The sequence below is a fragment of the Lingula anatina genome, chromosome 1 (assembly GCF_051362555.1).
Source record: "Lingula anatina isolate TDL-2025a chromosome 1, LinAna3.0, whole genome shotgun sequence".
NCBI lineage: Eukaryota > Metazoa > Brachiopoda > Lingulata > Lingulida > Lingulidae > Lingula > Lingula anatina.
Genome location: NC_141767.1, coordinates 39,461,459 through 39,478,730, shown reverse-complemented (window position 1 = coordinate 39,478,730; position 17,272 = coordinate 39,461,459). Strand labels below are relative to the sequence as shown.

At 37.1% G+C, this 17,272-nt stretch overlaps 3 protein-coding genes across 7 annotated transcripts; 2 read left to right on the top strand and 1 right to left on the bottom strand.

Annotated features, from left to right (window-relative positions):
• Positions 1-152: 152 nt before the first annotated feature.
• Positions 153-3,418, top strand: LOC106151346 (LYR motif-containing protein 9). Its single transcript, XM_013524567.2, has 3 exons — positions 153-362; positions 701-793; positions 1,825-3,418. The coding sequence occupies exons 1-3, from the start codon at positions 252-254 to the stop codon at positions 1,843-1,845; spliced, it is 225 nt and encodes a 74-aa protein (XP_013380021.1). The 5' UTR covers positions 153-251; the 3' UTR covers positions 1,846-3,418.
• Positions 3,419-3,774: 356 nt separating this feature from the next.
• On the top strand, positions 3,775-9,393 carry LOC106151347 (uncharacterized). 4 transcript variants are annotated; one of them, XM_013524569.3, is made up of 2 exons: positions 3,775-3,865; positions 6,722-9,393. In XM_013524569.3, the coding sequence occupies exon 2, from the start codon at positions 7,006-7,008 to the stop codon at positions 9,097-9,099; it is 2,094 nt and encodes a 697-aa protein (XP_013380023.2). In that variant the 5' UTR covers positions 3,775-3,865; positions 6,722-7,005; the 3' UTR covers positions 9,100-9,393. The 4 variants fall into 4 exon arrangements, with proteins under 4 accessions (XP_013380023.2, XP_086856713.1, XP_086856712.1 ...); XM_087000587.1 differs by lacking the exon at positions 3,775-3,865 and adding an exon at positions 4,415-4,576; XM_087000586.1 differs by lacking the exon at positions 3,775-3,865 and adding an exon at positions 5,477-5,581.
• A 1,358-nt stretch (positions 9,394-10,751) lies between these two features.
• Positions 10,752-17,190, bottom strand: LOC106181776 (S-adenosyl-L-methionine-dependent tRNA 4-demethylwyosine synthase TYW1). Of its 2 annotated transcripts, XM_013566257.2 has the most exons (16): positions 17,003-17,190; positions 16,572-16,714; positions 16,314-16,415; positions 15,967-16,068; positions 15,531-15,725; positions 15,225-15,324; positions 14,932-15,053; positions 14,669-14,806; positions 14,240-14,380; positions 13,818-13,936; positions 13,371-13,480; positions 12,913-13,090; positions 12,465-12,600; positions 12,155-12,265; positions 11,833-12,000; positions 10,752-11,354 (listed from the first exon to the last, which is right to left on the bottom strand). In XM_013566257.2, exons 1-16 carry the CDS (start codon positions 17,010-17,012, stop codon positions 11,136-11,138), a joined length of 2,094 nt encoding a protein of 697 aa, XP_013421711.1. In that variant the 5' UTR covers positions 17,013-17,190; the 3' UTR covers positions 10,752-11,135. The 2 variants fall into 2 exon arrangements, with proteins under 2 accessions (XP_013421711.1, XP_086856711.1); XM_087000585.1 differs by lacking the exons at positions 14,240-14,380; positions 14,669-14,806; positions 14,932-15,053; ... (4 more) ...; positions 16,572-16,714; positions 17,003-17,190 and having other exon boundaries at positions 13,818-13,895.
• Between the last annotated feature and the right edge of the window lie 82 nt (positions 17,191-17,272).

The following is a 17,272-nucleotide window of genomic DNA, read 5'->3' as shown; positions in this document are numbered from 1 at the left end:
TTCAACTTCAATGTTCAAACAACATTTGCTACAACTGGGACCCATTAACTCGAGTTAACACAAGTATATATCAACGTTATGAGTTTGAATGGCCCAAGACTTCAACTCGAACGTTCAAGTTTAACGCCACATTAAGCGTGTGGCTTGTCTTGTAAATGATAAGGTCATGTAGAGGTCATTTCCAGCATGGTTGCTTGCTTGCAGCTGAGCTGATAATATAACATTTCTTACTGTGTCTCTGAAGTTGTATTATGAGCTCAAAAAATATCAAAACTCCAGTCCAGCTTTATATGCATTTATTGCGACAAGTGAGAAAGCTGCCAAAAGAAGCACAGCCTTATTACAAGAATTACGTGAGACAGGTATACTAGTACATTGTGTACATGTACATGTACTTGTAACCCCTCCCCCCCCCTCGACCTCCGTCTCTACTTTTAGTGCTTGCTACCAGTTTCCAAGTAGCATCTTTATTTAAGTTTTCATTCATTTATTTTTTTGTTGTGCTTGAGTTTTTATTATACTGATTTGGTTAATGCATTACCCTTCTCCACTTAAATGACCATTACATATGCACTCTTAAAATACAGTACATGAAAATCCTAATTATATCCCGAGTAATACAGTATCATGCTTGTTGTATTGATGAGCCATGCAACATCTGTACGGAAATATTCTCAAAATACTCTATTTTCTTCTCCAGGGGTTTAACAGTCACTCTGATGAAGATGATCCAGAACGCATCCAAATGATCATAGAAAGGTCAGTTAAGGATGCAGAATGGATTGTTAACAAGGTGAGGTTTGGGTCTTAAGGGGGCATACAGGGTTTACGAGATTTTGGTATGAAAAGTATAGTTAAGGGCCTTGTCCGGTGTCTTTAATAACTTGCAAGTACCAACTGACCAATACACGTGGAGCAAATGACCCCGGTCTAGCCAAGGAGATGCCTTCTTGGTCTGGTGTAACTAAGTATTAAACCAACCATTCAGATTAATCAGTTGTTATCTTATTGCATCACGTAGATTGGGTCGAATAAACTCTATTAAGTTCCAGACTTAAAAATACCCTACTGTATAAATATATACATATTGCATATGTTTTAAAGATCACATTCTTCATTTTGCTTAAGTTGGTTGAAGACAGACATCTACATGCATTCTTTTAAAGCCTTGCTCTCAGTCTTCAGGTAAAATTGTAAATTTGAACAGGGGATTCCATTTCAATATTCAGGGGCATCAGTATTGAATATATAGGATGTTAAAAAGTACTGCACTTGATGTGTGGTCCTCTTTATGAAGGCCACGAAAAAAATTAAAATGGACTTACACCCCATTTCCATAGATTAGATCGACCAACTTTAGATCGACCTAACTCCCTGGGGGTTCACGCTAAATAGCTGTCAGCCGGGCGGACACAAAAGTTAATTACCTCCTTACAGCTTGTAGTAGGTGGGACGGACATTTAAGTCGGATTATCTAAAAGTAATCTAGTGAGACTCCCCACGGGGATAGATCGATCTACAATCTATGGGAATAGAGCCTTATATTGCAGTGTTGGTTATGATATGTAGTGATGTTATCAAATGTCCATTGCCATTATACAGTGAATGGTTATCCTAGTTGGTGTCTGGTGAAAGAAAATTACTGTCTGTGTTGGCCAATATTTAAAAACTAGGGTTATGATCTTTTATGAATAAACAGCATGGAGAAAATATATTTATATACCTTCCTCCCTTGTACAGTTCCAGTATCCAGTTTTGTATTGCCGATTTTGAGCACATAACACAGTTATATCATGTGACTTCTTTGAATTGTCTTATTTTTAGTACACCAAAAATGAAACATGACATGAATTATGGAAAAGCCAGTGGAACAGCTTTGAAGAAGCCAAATGAGCTATATGTGGAAGAGGAACATCGCTACATATGAAGCTGTAAAATGTCTTTAGTGATTTTGTACAGAAAAAAAGAGTATGGAAGTAATATCACATGCTCTGTGGAGTGGTGTGGCAGGAGAAGTCAAATATCTTAATATATTATCTTTAATTTATTAATATAATATATCTTAATGTATTATTTTTAATGTAGTCTTAATGAACACATTTTTGCACTCTTGTAACACTGCAATAATGAGAGTTGTCAATTTATCAAAGTTTAAACCCTGTTTCTGAGTGTCTCTTGCTCTTTACATTGTTTCAGTCAGCTGGCCTTCCCAGCTGACACTAAACACTGGCATGAGTGTCGAGAAATATATTAAAATTCCCAAACGGACATCAGTGAATAAACCTAGAAGAAAATGAACGTTACTGTAAAAAATAGATTTTTGGCTATGTTTTGGTTATTATTGTTTGTTTAATTTGTTACAAAATTTAACAAGTTTTCAAAATTTTCTCCTGTACATCATCTTAATTTGGTTGGCAAAACTTGTACCAATTAGTCAAATCAGATAAGTCAATTTACATTTAATAGCTCACATACATGTATTAAGTGCTTAGAATGTCAATTATTGAATGATCCTTAATAGCTCTTAATCCCTGAATATTAACTTATCTCACTATTGTAGTTATGTGACTGTTTGGCCATAGCCTTTGTAAAATACGTTATAACTTTTTTTCGTTATTTTTTTATCGTTATTTTCATTAAGCACATTTGCAACAAACCAGAGAAAATTATTGATTGTGGTAGTTGAGACAGATTATCGCTATCGCAATAATATTCATCGTACTCCATCTCTGAGAAAAGATGCTAATAAGATATGTTGATAGACAGAAAAGAAGGCGAGGTTGCGCTTATTGGTATAGAACATACACCAAAGCCTTTCTTATTTATTTCCAATACGAAGTTGTTCAAAGTAAGATTAAGGACTGGAGTCGGTAAGGTGCGTTGCTAAGGCGATCATGTTTAGGCGATCAAGCGGATTGCATGTGTAAATCTTAGCTTAATAGGAATACGACACTCTGTTAGTGTTCTGGTGTGTATGCTCAACACACATTTCTTTTTAGCAAATTTCCGCTCGAGTATGAAATAAACCAGTTGTTATCACGTCTGTCAGTTGACACAGATCAGGCACAGGCGACCCAATGGGTTATTTTTGACAAATCTTCAATCAGTAAATACGTGACCGATTAGTGGGGTGCACCAGACTGCGGTTACTCTACGGACTTTCCCATGCATTTCCTTTATAAGCATAAGGATTAAATTTAGGCATGAAATAAAGACAGAGTTTTGCGATTCATGCCATTATTTAACTTAAGTGTGATTTGTACACGTTTCTTAACACGTCTGAAATTTCAGCGATGTCTAATTCTTAAAAGCTTTGAAATTTCATTATGTGTAAAAATGTGAGATGACGAGTTGTACGAAAGTTTGTAATAGCGATGGATGGTAATAAATTTTAGTCTGGACAACCGAAATATAAAAATTGACCTTGAAAACTCGATTCTATGCATTGTTTTAAATGAATAAATTAAGTGAGGCTGACATTAGACAGTAAGAAAAAGAATCGACCCGGCGGTCAAAATCCAATTTATGCTTATTTTCCTCCAGTAATTCGTCCCCTGCACCGCAAATTTTATTCTTTTTATATTTTCCCCGGTAGAACACGTTTTTATCCAAACCCATTCCTTTAAATCTTGTCATATTTTGTACTGTTATCTGCAGTATTCAAGGCATGAAGTCGAATAAATTTTTTTCATAACACAGCCTTCTCATAGTCTAATCTACAAACTTCATGTTTGCTTATAACTTTGTTTATCCACGTTATCAACAAACGCTCCTTCTGCGAACAAACATAGAGGCCTATTAAACTGGTGTGTATGCATGACACAGAACCCTTCATTTTTGATGCACCACTCGGCTGTCATGTCAGGTGAGCGTCTCTTTGTTGGCGTATGTCACAGAAATCTGTTGCGGTGTGAAATATTTGCCCATCTTAAGTAGCATAGCATACCCGCGTACTGGTTACCAGCAGAGAGAAGTTGGTTTAAGCCAGCATTAGAAAGTCTATTGATACGTTAAGCTCTAATGGAAAGTTTGTTTTCTTGACAAATACCAGTCAGTTGAACAAGATTAGAAGTCATACCTGTATTGGACAATTTATATACCGACATCGGGCTGGTGAAGGGAATAATAGACAGGCGACCCTTCACTTAGAATTAATATTGCGCGTGTATCATGTGCCCTTATACAATAGCTCTCCACTGAATTCATGTTTGCTCGAAGCAGTTAAATACAGAAAGCAGATAAAACAGCGGTAATGGACCACTTGCACTACAAAAATAACAAACACCTAAAGATGTCTCGTAATCAATGAAAAATGAATTCATTTCAATCGACCCATGTTGAATGTATTAACAATAGCTTCGTGTGTCAAGAAATTACACTTTAAACTCGCTCTGTTAGTCCTAGACACAGAAAACACTGATTCACAGCGTTCTCCACAGACGCCTTAGTGACAGGAAACGTGTGGTTTATGTTGTCTATCATAAAAATTATTAATCTGAATGGTACTTTTGGTAATTCCGATCCAGTTAAGTTTTACAGAGAAGAACGGTCTACACGAAACAAATTTAAAACAGGCGTGAGTATAAATCATCCAATATTTATTTTGGAAGACAATTCTGCATAAGAGGTATATTGTATCGAAAGTTTTTAAGCTATGTAAGCCATGTCACAACAAGCTTATTATTTTTAATTTTGAAACTTGTATTAATTTCACCTCTTATCCGAATGACAATAACTTCCCTTTTTGATGTAATTATTGTTTTTCGTAAATTGGAGTCTAAACTTGACTGTTCTAATATCGATATTTAGGGTTATGAATTGCACCGGCACGAAAAACCAGTGCCCTCAACATTTAAGAAATCACGCTGCACACGTACGGAGTGTCTCATAACGCATTTTTCTTTGAATCATGAAAACGTGACGATGGCGGTCACTCCTGACGTGTATAATTTATAATATTTTTTTACCGCCCGTACTCAAATTTCACACATGGAATACCGTAACAAACCACAAATTATCATGTACGACTAATTGTACTTTTTTTTCACCAAATCATTTTCTGTAAATAATTTTGTATATCCAAGCATCATCTTGAAATTCAATCAGACACTTGGAGCAAATGACCCCGGTCTAGTCAAGGAGATGCCTTCTTGGTCTGGTGTAACTAAGTATTAAACCAACCATTCAGATTAATCAGCTGTTATCTCATTGCATCACGTAGATTGGGTCGAATAAACTCTATCTTGTACAGCGTTGCTATGCAAACCCTTGACGTCTTTGTTCACCTGTAATACAAATTGAAATCGATCTCTAAAACTAATTCAACTTTTCTCCGGGGTTAATGAGTTTTCATCATGGTTATAATCAAAAGCTGCGATATGCTGACTCCACGCATACATGTATTTCTAAACTACCACTGATAAGGAGAAGTATTAATGTTATCAATTCGAGACAAATCCCTCATCACCGAAACCTAGTTAATAAAAGCCCCTCTACAGCCTTCTGTCACATACTACGAAACCTTTTAATCCAAGGCACACGCGCCGAAATACAGTATCATTTACAACAACGCGCGGATCAGGTGAGTTCATGAGAAATGCAGTGTAATAGCATTGAGCATTTAACGAGGCAATGAACCAGGATGCAATATTTCGTTCAAGAATCAAACAAGATAGCAAGTGAACTCAACCCTTTTTTTACGCTTATCAGTTTTATCTACCTCTCAAGGGCAATCAAAAGTGACATACATGTAACATTGAAAAGCTTCACTGCTACCAGTAGGCCTACTTCAGCGAGGAGACAAAATATCTGTTTGGTAAAGCAGAATGATGTGAAATTCTAATTGTTTTTTTTACTTATAAATTAACTTTTCAACCAATACTGAATACTTATGGAACAAACGTGGACAATCAGGTAAAGGCACTCATATTTGGGATTTTTTCGTTAAGATTTTGAATGAATAAACAGGTAACTCGCAAAACTTTTTGACACGCCTTTGATCTTGAAATTCGTGATATTATTTACGCCAACTCACTAATAAGTAACTGTCATGCGCATGATGTCAAGTTGACGCATTTAATTTGTAGCGGCTTCTTGTAAAATATCATTTGGTCAAACTTGGATATTGATTTTTGTCCAGTGTTTCATTTATCGTCTCAAAACCTTATGACAATTTCAGACGTAAATATTGAAAAATAACTGACGAATCTTTTCAATATTTTGACAAAGAATTAAAAAATTATTGAGTTTATTTATTTCTTTATATTCTTCTTTTATGCTGGACCTCAGAGTGTGCTTTATGTCAGGTTTGACTGTACCTTTTTGTATTGAATAAATGACACCCATTGATGCAAGCCAGGAACATAAAAAGTGTTGCAATATTTGGCCTAAAAACCAGAACACAACTGAAATAAAATGCCGTACCAAACATCGTCATGCAAGAACAGTCTTCTATATTCGAATAATAAAAAAACTACCTTAAGAAATACTCACTTTGTGTCCTATAATTAAAGGCACAGGGAAGGGTATTTCGGCATGTTTACCGTCGTAACAAGGAGTTATTACATATATGTATAGGCCCTACAACGTAACTGTGCCGAATGCGTATTTCTTCTCAAAATACAAAGATCTTATAATTAATAACAGGTGGGTGGGTTTCATACTTTGACATTTACATTTCGTTGTGTCCACATTCATAATAGCAATTTTTCTCTTTTTACAGTTACCAGCCCGTGATATAGACATACTCAGAGCAACCGCTTTTTACAGAGAGCTTTTAATCTTCTGGGAACTCCGAATGGACGACACATCAAAGAAAACCAGATACTTTCAATTTATTCAGAAAAGTTATGGAAAACAGAATAATCCCTCAACAATCATTATGTGAGGGTTTGTTTAAGGCAGCTCTCTTGGGCCATTATCGTACTGTGGAAACACACTTCTAGACGATGAATAAACTAGTAAATCTTATGTATACATACAGTAACCTAGACGCGTAGCGGCTTCATGATGACATCAATCGACTACACTGACGACGGCGAGAGCAGAAGCCTAGCGCAGAAAGCTGGAGCGGGCCGAGGCTCTCGGCCGCGAAGACGGAGGAAAAAAATACCGTCCATCATGAAGATTTCTTTCAACTATTACAAAGAGCGGATGCTTTTGGAGGTGCCTTATGGGTTAACAGTAGCAGAAGTAAAGAAACTAATCAGAGAAAAGTTTAGAATAGGGTCTGATGACGGTAGACCCGATAAAAAGATTCTTACTTTGAACTACGGCGGGGCTGACCTAGGGGATAGTTGGGTGTTTTCTGATGTCGGCGTACACCAGGGGAGTACTGTCAAAGTCCTAATGAGGGAAGAGATCAAACCAGTGCTGTACGTTTACTGTCTCTACAGCCAAGACAACGTTAAGATCGTCGACCAGATTCAGGTGTCTTTGTTGTCAGTGGCAGAGTTACGAGGAATTGCGTCCAGGAAGACGGGGATGCCTGTGGGCGCCTTCAGGCTCGTCACGGTGATGGGCAGGGAAATGTACGACGGGCATCTCTTGGATGAGTACGGCGTGGAGGTGGGACACACCGTGCGCTTGGAGACATGGGACGGATGGAACGATTTTCTCAATCTTGCCATTAACGGGTTTACGTCTCATGTCATGGCGCGACTCTCCACCGAAGACTTAACCGCTCTGTACCAGATGAGGGTAGCGATGTACATAGCAGCGCACTACGGGCACGTTGACCTGTGTGTCACCCTCCAGCGTCAAGGAGTGCGGCCTGACGAACCGGTTGGGAACCATCCGTACCGCCAGTGGTGCCACAGTTCGTCTCACGTCGACGCTTTGAAGACAGCGGTCCACGAGGCGGCAGAAGTCGGACAACTGGGCATTTTACGCACCTTCGCTCACAGCAACATCTGCGTTATCACGGCAAAGGATGGACTGGGACGAAAACCGCTCAATGTGGCTATACAAGCCAAACAGGAACAGTGCGTGAAATTTCTGCTCTCAAAGCAGTACAGCAGGGTCGTATACGCCCAGTCTAAAACAATCCCTGCCTCTATTTATGTGAGCATGAAAAACTGGAGTGACAGGGCTAAAAAGAAAGTTTTGTTTCTATATGGCTGGGAGAAATCTTCGTTTAAGCGGAGGCCGTATTGTTATGGTGCTCTCGTCGGGCAAGGAATTCATATCGATGGTTTCACAAAAAGCGCAGTGACAGGTAACCCTGCCCCGCCTCCACAAAAACAATCAAAAGCACTGCCAGCCCTCCAAATCGACGAAGGGAATCGCGAAAATTTTGACTATGAAAGTTATTTCAGACAACAAGCGAAACTACAGTTCAAACTACCCCGTCTGACCAAATGGGATCGTATGAGTCGCCAGACAAGCAACCAGGCCTCAGAGTTACCCGAGATCTCCAACAGTTCAAAATTTAACCGAAAGAAATCTTTACCTCGAAAGCGCAGTGACAGCGAGACCACTACGGACATGTTACGTTTACCCCCAATACGAGAAGGAAAAATGCTGGGCAGTCGCTCGCTCCAAAATTTACCGTCAACCACACAACGCGATACTGAATACGCGGACTCGGAAGCTTCGGACGAACTTCTAGACTCTTTTGATAGTGAAAACGTCGAAAGCAAGGACGGTAAAGCAGACAGGGGTGTGTTCGTTACGGCATACAAAGCAATGGAAGCTTATAATGAACTACAGTCAGAGCAAGATATTGCAAAATCTGACTTGAAGAAAAAGATAACTAACCAAAAGAAAAAGAAACAAGAAAGAGCACTACGTTCAGCTGTTCTTTTAGCAAAAGCCAAGTCTGTGGAAGGATCGCTCCCTCTACCTCTATTCAGCGTAGAGACTTGTCCTAAACCACATTTCTATGGACGCAACAAAAGTGACGGCGCTCTTGTTCCTCGAACTCTTGCCACATATGAGAAATACAGAGGCCAAAAAGCCAGAGATTATGCCATTACGTGCCTGTCGCTTGCTAACAATTTCAAGGAAAAGCCATGGCTTCAACAAGTACGCTTAGCAATGAATTTTACGGCACAAAAAGTTAAGCGGACTTCCAAGCTAAGAACAGGGGTATTTCCTTAAAGTCAGGTGACTTGATAGTCGGATTGCGGTAGCAGAACTCAAACCGCACGCGCCAAAGGATAACTTTTTATATACTTGCCCTCTCTCTCTCTATATATATATATACATCCTCTGAACAAGGAGGTACGTCTAAGAAAAGCCATAATAGTAATACCTAATACTAATATCTATTGCTATTTAACATTAAACACATGCCATCACAGTGAATTATATATTTTGTATCTATTCCACATTAAACCAAGCTGCATGTATGACAATAATGATAACAATAAAAACACGAAAGAAAAAATTTTAGTTAGATCTATTTGTTTTTCTTTAAAAATGTTGTAGAGAAAAATCGGTAGAGCAGAGCCCGCATATCGATGTTTAACAAATACCTATCCTTTGTAATATTGTACAAGTCACAAAGGCATTTACGCTATAATAAATATACACTTACTTTATAAAACATACATGACGAAGGACGTTCCCGTGATAACTTATATACATGTACATTTTTTTGAAACTTTTTTGAAATGTATCTCTGGGCAACAGGACGTCAAAAGTTCCATTATTAGCACTATAACCGCAAATGCTATCTGACGTCACTGCGCCAAGTGTTACTCTTGACGTCATAGAGTTTCCAACACAAAATAATGATATCACCAAGTAACTAATAACATTTCTGGTGCAAGTATGTATTGCGACCACTGGCATTGGTAGTTTTTTTGTGCTATGAGACCACGCCAGCTAAAGTCCAAGCGGAAATCGAAAAAAAGGAGGTTCTTGGAAGCCTGTTTTTGTATTGCTGGCACAACATCTGATGAAGAGGACGCTTTTATTGAAATTTCGTCTGTTTCTTCTTCTTTTAAAAATCTAACATCGCTGGCGATAGAAAATTGCGATGTAAAGCAGCATACAACATATGGATTTGAAGAAAAAACGGACAAGCTCACCGAATGCGAAATCTCGAAAGACACTGGTTTCAAAAGCTGTATCGATGACACAGTCGCTGAAATGGGAGCCGCTGATATTTGTGTTCAAACCAACATTAATGATAGCGGGGGCAAAGAAAGAATGCGAATAAAACGCCAAACACATATCTTTCCCGAAACCTTTAGAAACGCAACATCAACAAAATCTGGGAAATCAAACCTGGGACTTCATAGAAATATAGAGAATGAGCCATCAACCGAGATGTTGACGATGACTTGCTGCAACAGAGATAAGAATGCAATGAAACCGTCCTATACACTAGATCACATACTTGGCCCAGAATATCGGGAACGGCACGTATACGACATTAATGACGCTCTGGACAAAATGTTGACTACATCTAGAAGGGATCACACAGATGCCTTTCGCAGTACTTTTGGACCTATACAGGATCCCACAATGGAGTGGCAAACTTTAGCACGTCTGGACGAACGAATTTTGCTTTCCGGACAAGCTGCAGCCCAATCGTCTGCTTTTGCTTCCCACCAGAATTCAGCACCAAATACTCCAAACCCGTTCATTGGACCGTGTGTGCAATCCATCCTCCGCGCGCCACGCCCACCCCCCAAACCTAGAAACAGAGAAGTAGAAATGGCCGTTTATGACATTTTGACCGCTAGGTTTCAAATAGTGTGATCTATATTGTAACAATCATGTGTGAACTTAAAACGGGCTGCTTTTCATTTTTCTAGCATTTATTATTTTAACATGTCTGATGTAACTTGTTACGTGAAATATATTTTAATACAAAACTGCATAACAAAGTTAAAATATTTTTCAGACATGAAAAAAAAACGTCTCTCAAAAACCCAAAGTTTCTTTTTTAAATGTATATGTACAAACAAAACGTATTTCCTTCGTTAACATATCCAAGTGACTGCCACATAACACTATACTGATGTTCATACAAGAATGAGAACTGGACTGGTCCTTGGAATAGTAAATTATGGATTAAATATGGTTGGATAGACCAATTGCACAGTTATAAAGGCATAAATATGATGTTGCATTTTCAACACCTTCAGCCCATCTTCGAATTTCATGTCTGGTAACTAAACTATCTAGCAGCCGCTGATGTCTTTAGTTTTCTTCCTCATGAACCTGGTCTCTCCAGGGTCAAATCCCCGTTCGTCCGCCCCAAACACTGCCCAGTGTGGGGTTTGTGCCATATAGTCTGCTGCCGAGAACGTTTTCTGGCCTTCACTGGCTTTGTACATTTGCACTAACTCGTGGAACCTGTCATAGTCTATCCACGTCCACCAGTCTCCATTGACCTGAAACTGCAGCAACAGATTTATCCTATAAAATTTATGACTTTTTCCAGTTTACTTTATTTCATGCCTGACAATAACTGCACAATAGTTTAGAATGGCTTTTCCCAGCCCAATTTATATCTTCCTTGACTTCAATTGTTTTTAATCAAGTTTGGGTGACCCATCTAAGAACTACTTATCTCAGCTTGCAGTCTGATTATGAACAGCTTCGAAAAGGCAGCAAATCAAATCTTTCTGTTGCCCCACCTAATTCCAGTGTTTCTGAGGTAAGTTAAATACCTTTAAGATTGTTCTAAGGTGAGCTAATCATAATCAGATGCTTTGATTTGTTTTAGAACAGAGTGAGGTCCATTCACTTCAAACTATTAACTTCTCCAACAGCTTCATTTTTAAAATTCGCACAAATTCTATCAATAATAAGAACCATGCCCCTTTTTTAAAAACACATCCTCACAGCATATCGAGAAATAAACTTTAGACCAACCTTTTTATGAGCAACTAGGACACAATTAGAGTGTTCATGTTCCGATGCTATGGCATAATCGGGCAGTCTGTCCACCACGTCCTGGACAAATTTGATGACCTCCTCATGCCACGGAACATTGTCCATGGTCAGACGACTGGCCTTGGATTCGCCACAGTAGGTTACGCCCTAAAATGCAGGGAAAATGACTGGTAAACTATATAACAAACGTTGATGACAAAGCAATTTTAACTGGTTACATAACAATTACTACTTTCAGCATTTCATTTGCAAAACAGATATAAAACAAAATCTTATTTTACAAATGACATCTCTTGCATACCTTAATTTCTATGAAGTCAGGCTTTCCAATAGATACCAGACTTGCATAATTTTCTATATCCTCTGTATTGTAGTTCTTCACCAGTGTTAGTCTGTACACTGTCCTCTGACCCTAAATGAACAATACCATGGCATTTTTTTTCTTGATAAGATGGACATAAAATCTCTTGTAGGGAAAAATCAAAATTCATGTCATGGGTTAATTCTTTAACAAGGAGAAATAAATCAAATACTCCCAAAAATACATAAGTTTCATTCGAGTAAGATGAACATTCTTGATGACAGAGAGCTACATGTAAATGTGAGCTTACTTTTTCTGAGAGTGCCTTCAAGCTGTCCAAAAATCTTTCCCAATAGTCTCGGAACAGTGGTCTGTCTATCTTCTTCAGGCTTTCTTTTGTGCTGGCATCTACACTGACATATAGCTGAGTGACAGGGGTCAGATTTCTAAAACAGACATATACATATATTTATAATGAAACTGAGGGTGTAATTAAAATCGAAATCCATCAAGAAGTGGGTGATTGTCAAAATGTAGAATCTAGATATTGCATATACTACATTTAATGAAACTTTGGCATTTGGTTTGGATTGTGCTTGCCTCTTGCAATGTAAATGTGGGTGATTAGTAAAAAAAAATTTCAATCCTTATACCTGAAGACAGTTGGACCGAGGAGGTAAATACACTTCCTTGGTTGGACAGATAATGTGCTATCAAAAAAGCTGCATTTGCAAGTGAGAAATAGAGGAGTTAAATACCTTATAGCATCTGGAAATTGAGCATTTGTAACCAGGAAGCTTGAGATCCCTTTGCTATGCAACATTTCAGCAAACTTGTTGATCTCTGGGTACATGATTGGTTCCCCAACAAGTGACAAGGCACAGTGCTTTGGAGTCAGCCCCTCAGTAAACCTATCTGACTTCACTCCTGGAACACCTAGCAAAACATTTACATACAAGAAATCAATTATCATGTGAAGTTGTAGGTCCTACATACAAGAGGCTTTTCATACCCCTTCAACTTGAAAGAAAGAAAGAAAGAAAGAAATACCACTGTAGCAGAATATTTTACATATTTCAAGTATCATCAATGTCACTAAAGATAGCTAAAATAAAATTGTTAACCATCATGATATCCTACACATGTGCCTTTTTGAGAGTGAACCACTTGTATGTAATATTAAAAATGCTACAGTCTTAGTTCTAAACCCACTCACCTTTAAACTGTTTAATCATATTACAATGGTTTTGTAGTGCTCCTTCAAGAATAAGTTCTGGATCATCCATCTTCCAACGCCACTCTGTGCCTACAGGGTTGGTGTGATGTCTTCAGAAAGAGAAGGTGTTCAATGGATGTGTTACAAAAAAAGTATCAGGTTGGATGTGTACAGATGGAGTTATGGGATACATATAAAACACTATATTGGGATCATGTGACTACATTGCATCTTGAAAAAGCAAATGAGAGAAAAAACAATCAGCAAGAGTGGAGATCCACAAGGCAATTTTGATATAAAACCCTTTTATCGTAAAAAAAGATGAAATATTCTTATACATATATTTTTGTGTTTTCCTTATTTTTTAATGAACCTTTTTTTTCTAGAAATTGTTCTAGATATTCATTTCAATTACACAATTCATATTTCTGCCAATATTCCTCTTACCTCCAACAGAACACACATTTGTTGGCACAAGCAAGACTGGGAGTAGTTTCCATACACCTGTGACTTTCAATGCCATAGAAGGTGTGTTTATAACAACCACCTCGTCCACGGAGCATGGACTGGAACCATAAATGTACAAATTGTCAGGATCAAAATAACATAGTTTTCGTCAAGCTGAGTATAATATTATCAGTGCATAACGAGGTAGGTAGAAAGATTGTCAGAGAGGAAAAATATTTTTAACGGGTCTAAATGTGAAATTCATCCATCAAAATCTTTCTCATTTATTTAAGGGGGTAACTGATGAGCATGTGATATGTCACTGACACACACATGTGATACACATCAAATGTCCATTTATTCACATGAACTTAAATATGCACTACATAACACACGAAACCTATATTCCAATCAGTTATCACCTTAGTCCATCTGCAGAGCTTGACTCCAGAATGTGAACCGATGAGTCTGTAGCCTTGTTTCTGAAGTGAAGTCCTCAGCAGTGGTGTTATCATCTCTCTGGGTTCTTTTGACTTGTTGTCATCTTCAACCTTCCTTTTAGCCTGAAAGATGCAGCATTTGTAAGGTAACGGTGACTGTTACACATTTAATATGTTAATCTTAAAAGGCGTATAGTACAAGACAAAGCAAATACATATAGTACAAGATAAAAAATGGTGGATAAATGAGTTAGATGTAAAACTGAACAAAATTTGATGTTGGTAACTTTAACAAGAGTAGGTTCATTGCACCAAGAAGAAAAGGGGGGGTCTGCCTATGCATTTATCTACATCCAACATAAACAAAAATGAATATTCATTCAAAAATCAATTGGAAAGAAAGGAAAGCACCTTTGCCTTCTTAATATTATTGACCATCTTCCCTATGTCCTCCACATCCACCACACCATTGGCTTTCTGTACTTTTTCTCCATCTCCATCTCCCTCCTCCTCCTCATCTTCTGTGTCTTCTTCACTACTTGTCTCATACTGAAACCATGTGTAAGCATATATAAACAATAAAGGAAAGCAATTAAGGCAACACATAAAGTCAAAAACAAATAAATAAATTTGTCAAAGGGGAAGGAAAATATAAGAATGAGAATATCATTTACCATTTCTTTGGTGTCACCATCTGCTGTGCCACAGTTAGGTTTAACATCTTTCTTGTTTTGGGGCGATCCTAAGACCATAGACCAAAACCTGTTTTTCCAGAATTCAAAATCAGCTTCAATACCTGAAATATGTTAGTTAGTTAATTAATTAATTAATTAATTAATTCCCCATGACTCTCGAATATGTAATGCTCATTTAAGTCTCATCAGCACAGATATTTAGTAAATAGGAAAAATACAATCACATTTCAATATCTGAATGGAATCAAACATTGTTTCTTATCTGTGCTTACCTCCATTTTTGCTGGAGGCAACATTCTCGTCTAGAAGACCAATACCCAGCACCCTATTAGCTGACAACTTATGGAACCAGTGGTCTATATTTCTAGCAACCTGTAAATAAATAAAAGCATTCTTTAAACAAGAGCATGGACCAGAGCCAAGGCTTAATGTACATAATAATAATAATAATAATAATAATAATAATAATAATAATAAAAAGATTTTCTTTAAAATGTCAAATTTTACATCATCAGTTATTACTGCATGACTACAATAAAATTGAAATCAACATCACCATTCCTATATTTTAAACTCACCTTGTTATATCTCTCCTTGTACAAAGAATTGCCCAATCCCACCACACAATACCTCATGTCTTGAAGCATGGTCTTCTGGATTCTGAAGTCAGACGCAGCTTCTTCCAGCCACTTATAAAACCATGCAGCATCATCTGGAGGGGAGCCTTCTGTATAGGTAGATATGATGAACACACAAATGTTCTTCCCATCAGTCTAGGTAAATACATGGAAAATCAGAAAAATATGTGATATCAGGAAACATAAAGATTAAAATAATTTTTTTCCAAGGAAGTAGGGCAGTTTACAAATTCTTATACTTTAAACAAGTAAAATATCTTTTATTTTCATTTATTTTATCTATAAACATAAAATATAGTATCATAACAACAAGAAAAATACAACACAATGTTTTATACCAAATTCACTTCATATTTTAACATCACTGATGGCATACCTCATCTGTAATATTATCTTCAGGATCATAAGTTTTCAAATCAATGACTTCACATTTTGTGCTGTGCTCAGAAGCTTCTTTTTTGATAATATCTGCAAATGTCTAAAACAATCCAATGTTGTTTTTTATTGTTTAGCATGAATTAATATTTTCATAATACAAAAAATATCTATGTTATTGAACCTGGTATTTAATGATACTACATATAATAAAGGTACTGTATTAAACCCTACAGTAAAAAAAGACAGCAAATATAACAAAGCAAAAGTGCATCCATGTCTTAGCATAGTTTCAAAATATATTTAAAAATACATTTATCCTTTTGTGTCTAACATTTCATATCTTACCTTTGCTGTTCCTGTTTGGGTTCCAAAGAAAATTTTCAAACAAGTTTCCTTTTTACTTGACTTGGCTTTATTCAGATTTCTTTCATCAGAATTTTTTGAAGCCTGAAAATGACAGAAAATAAAAATAAACTCAAATAATTGTTTTAAAAATTGAAAACATGACATAAAAAGTCTATGTGATTAAAAAAATTCCAAAACATCTACCAAAAAGGGGTTTACATATTATCTTAAAATTAAAACCAGGAAAAAGATACAAACCTGATCAGACAGTCTTCTCTTTGGTTTACCAGGAACAACTGATTTTCTTTGTTGGAAAGTCAACCATGCAAGTCCCAGAAAACCAAGTAGTATCAACAGCCAACTTTGAGATATGACTGCTGCAAGATCAGCAAGAAAAGTACCTAGGAGTAAGAGAGAGGCATAAGATGGAAACATTAATTTCAATACCTTGAAGTATAGACGTAATTATAAAAAAATACAGGTACATATTGTGTAAAATAAAGATTTGCGCTAATCTCTACAAAATGTTATAAGTCTCACTTGTCATTACTCAAAAAACCAATTATTCTGAGATTCTGTTAATCAAATGGTCCTTAATTCCTTACTCTGCTCCTCTATGATAAAAACCTTAAGTGATTATACCCCCTCCCCTTACATGTAAACACACACACTCCACATTTACGTCATACCTTCATCCATATTAATAACGAACACGAAGTTATGTTTGCTATTATTTTAGGAAAAGATCCATAATAAGTGTAACACGATATATAGCCCCTTTAATATAAATTTCCTTGGCCACACAAGAGCAATGACAAATCCACGTTTTCTCTGTTACAAGCTGTAAGATTGTCCGATAGAGGGCACAGAGGTGCAGTGTGGTAGTTGCAGTGTTGAGCAGTGTTGCAAACTGTAACATGCATTTATTTATTTATTTGTGTAATTGTATTTATTATCAT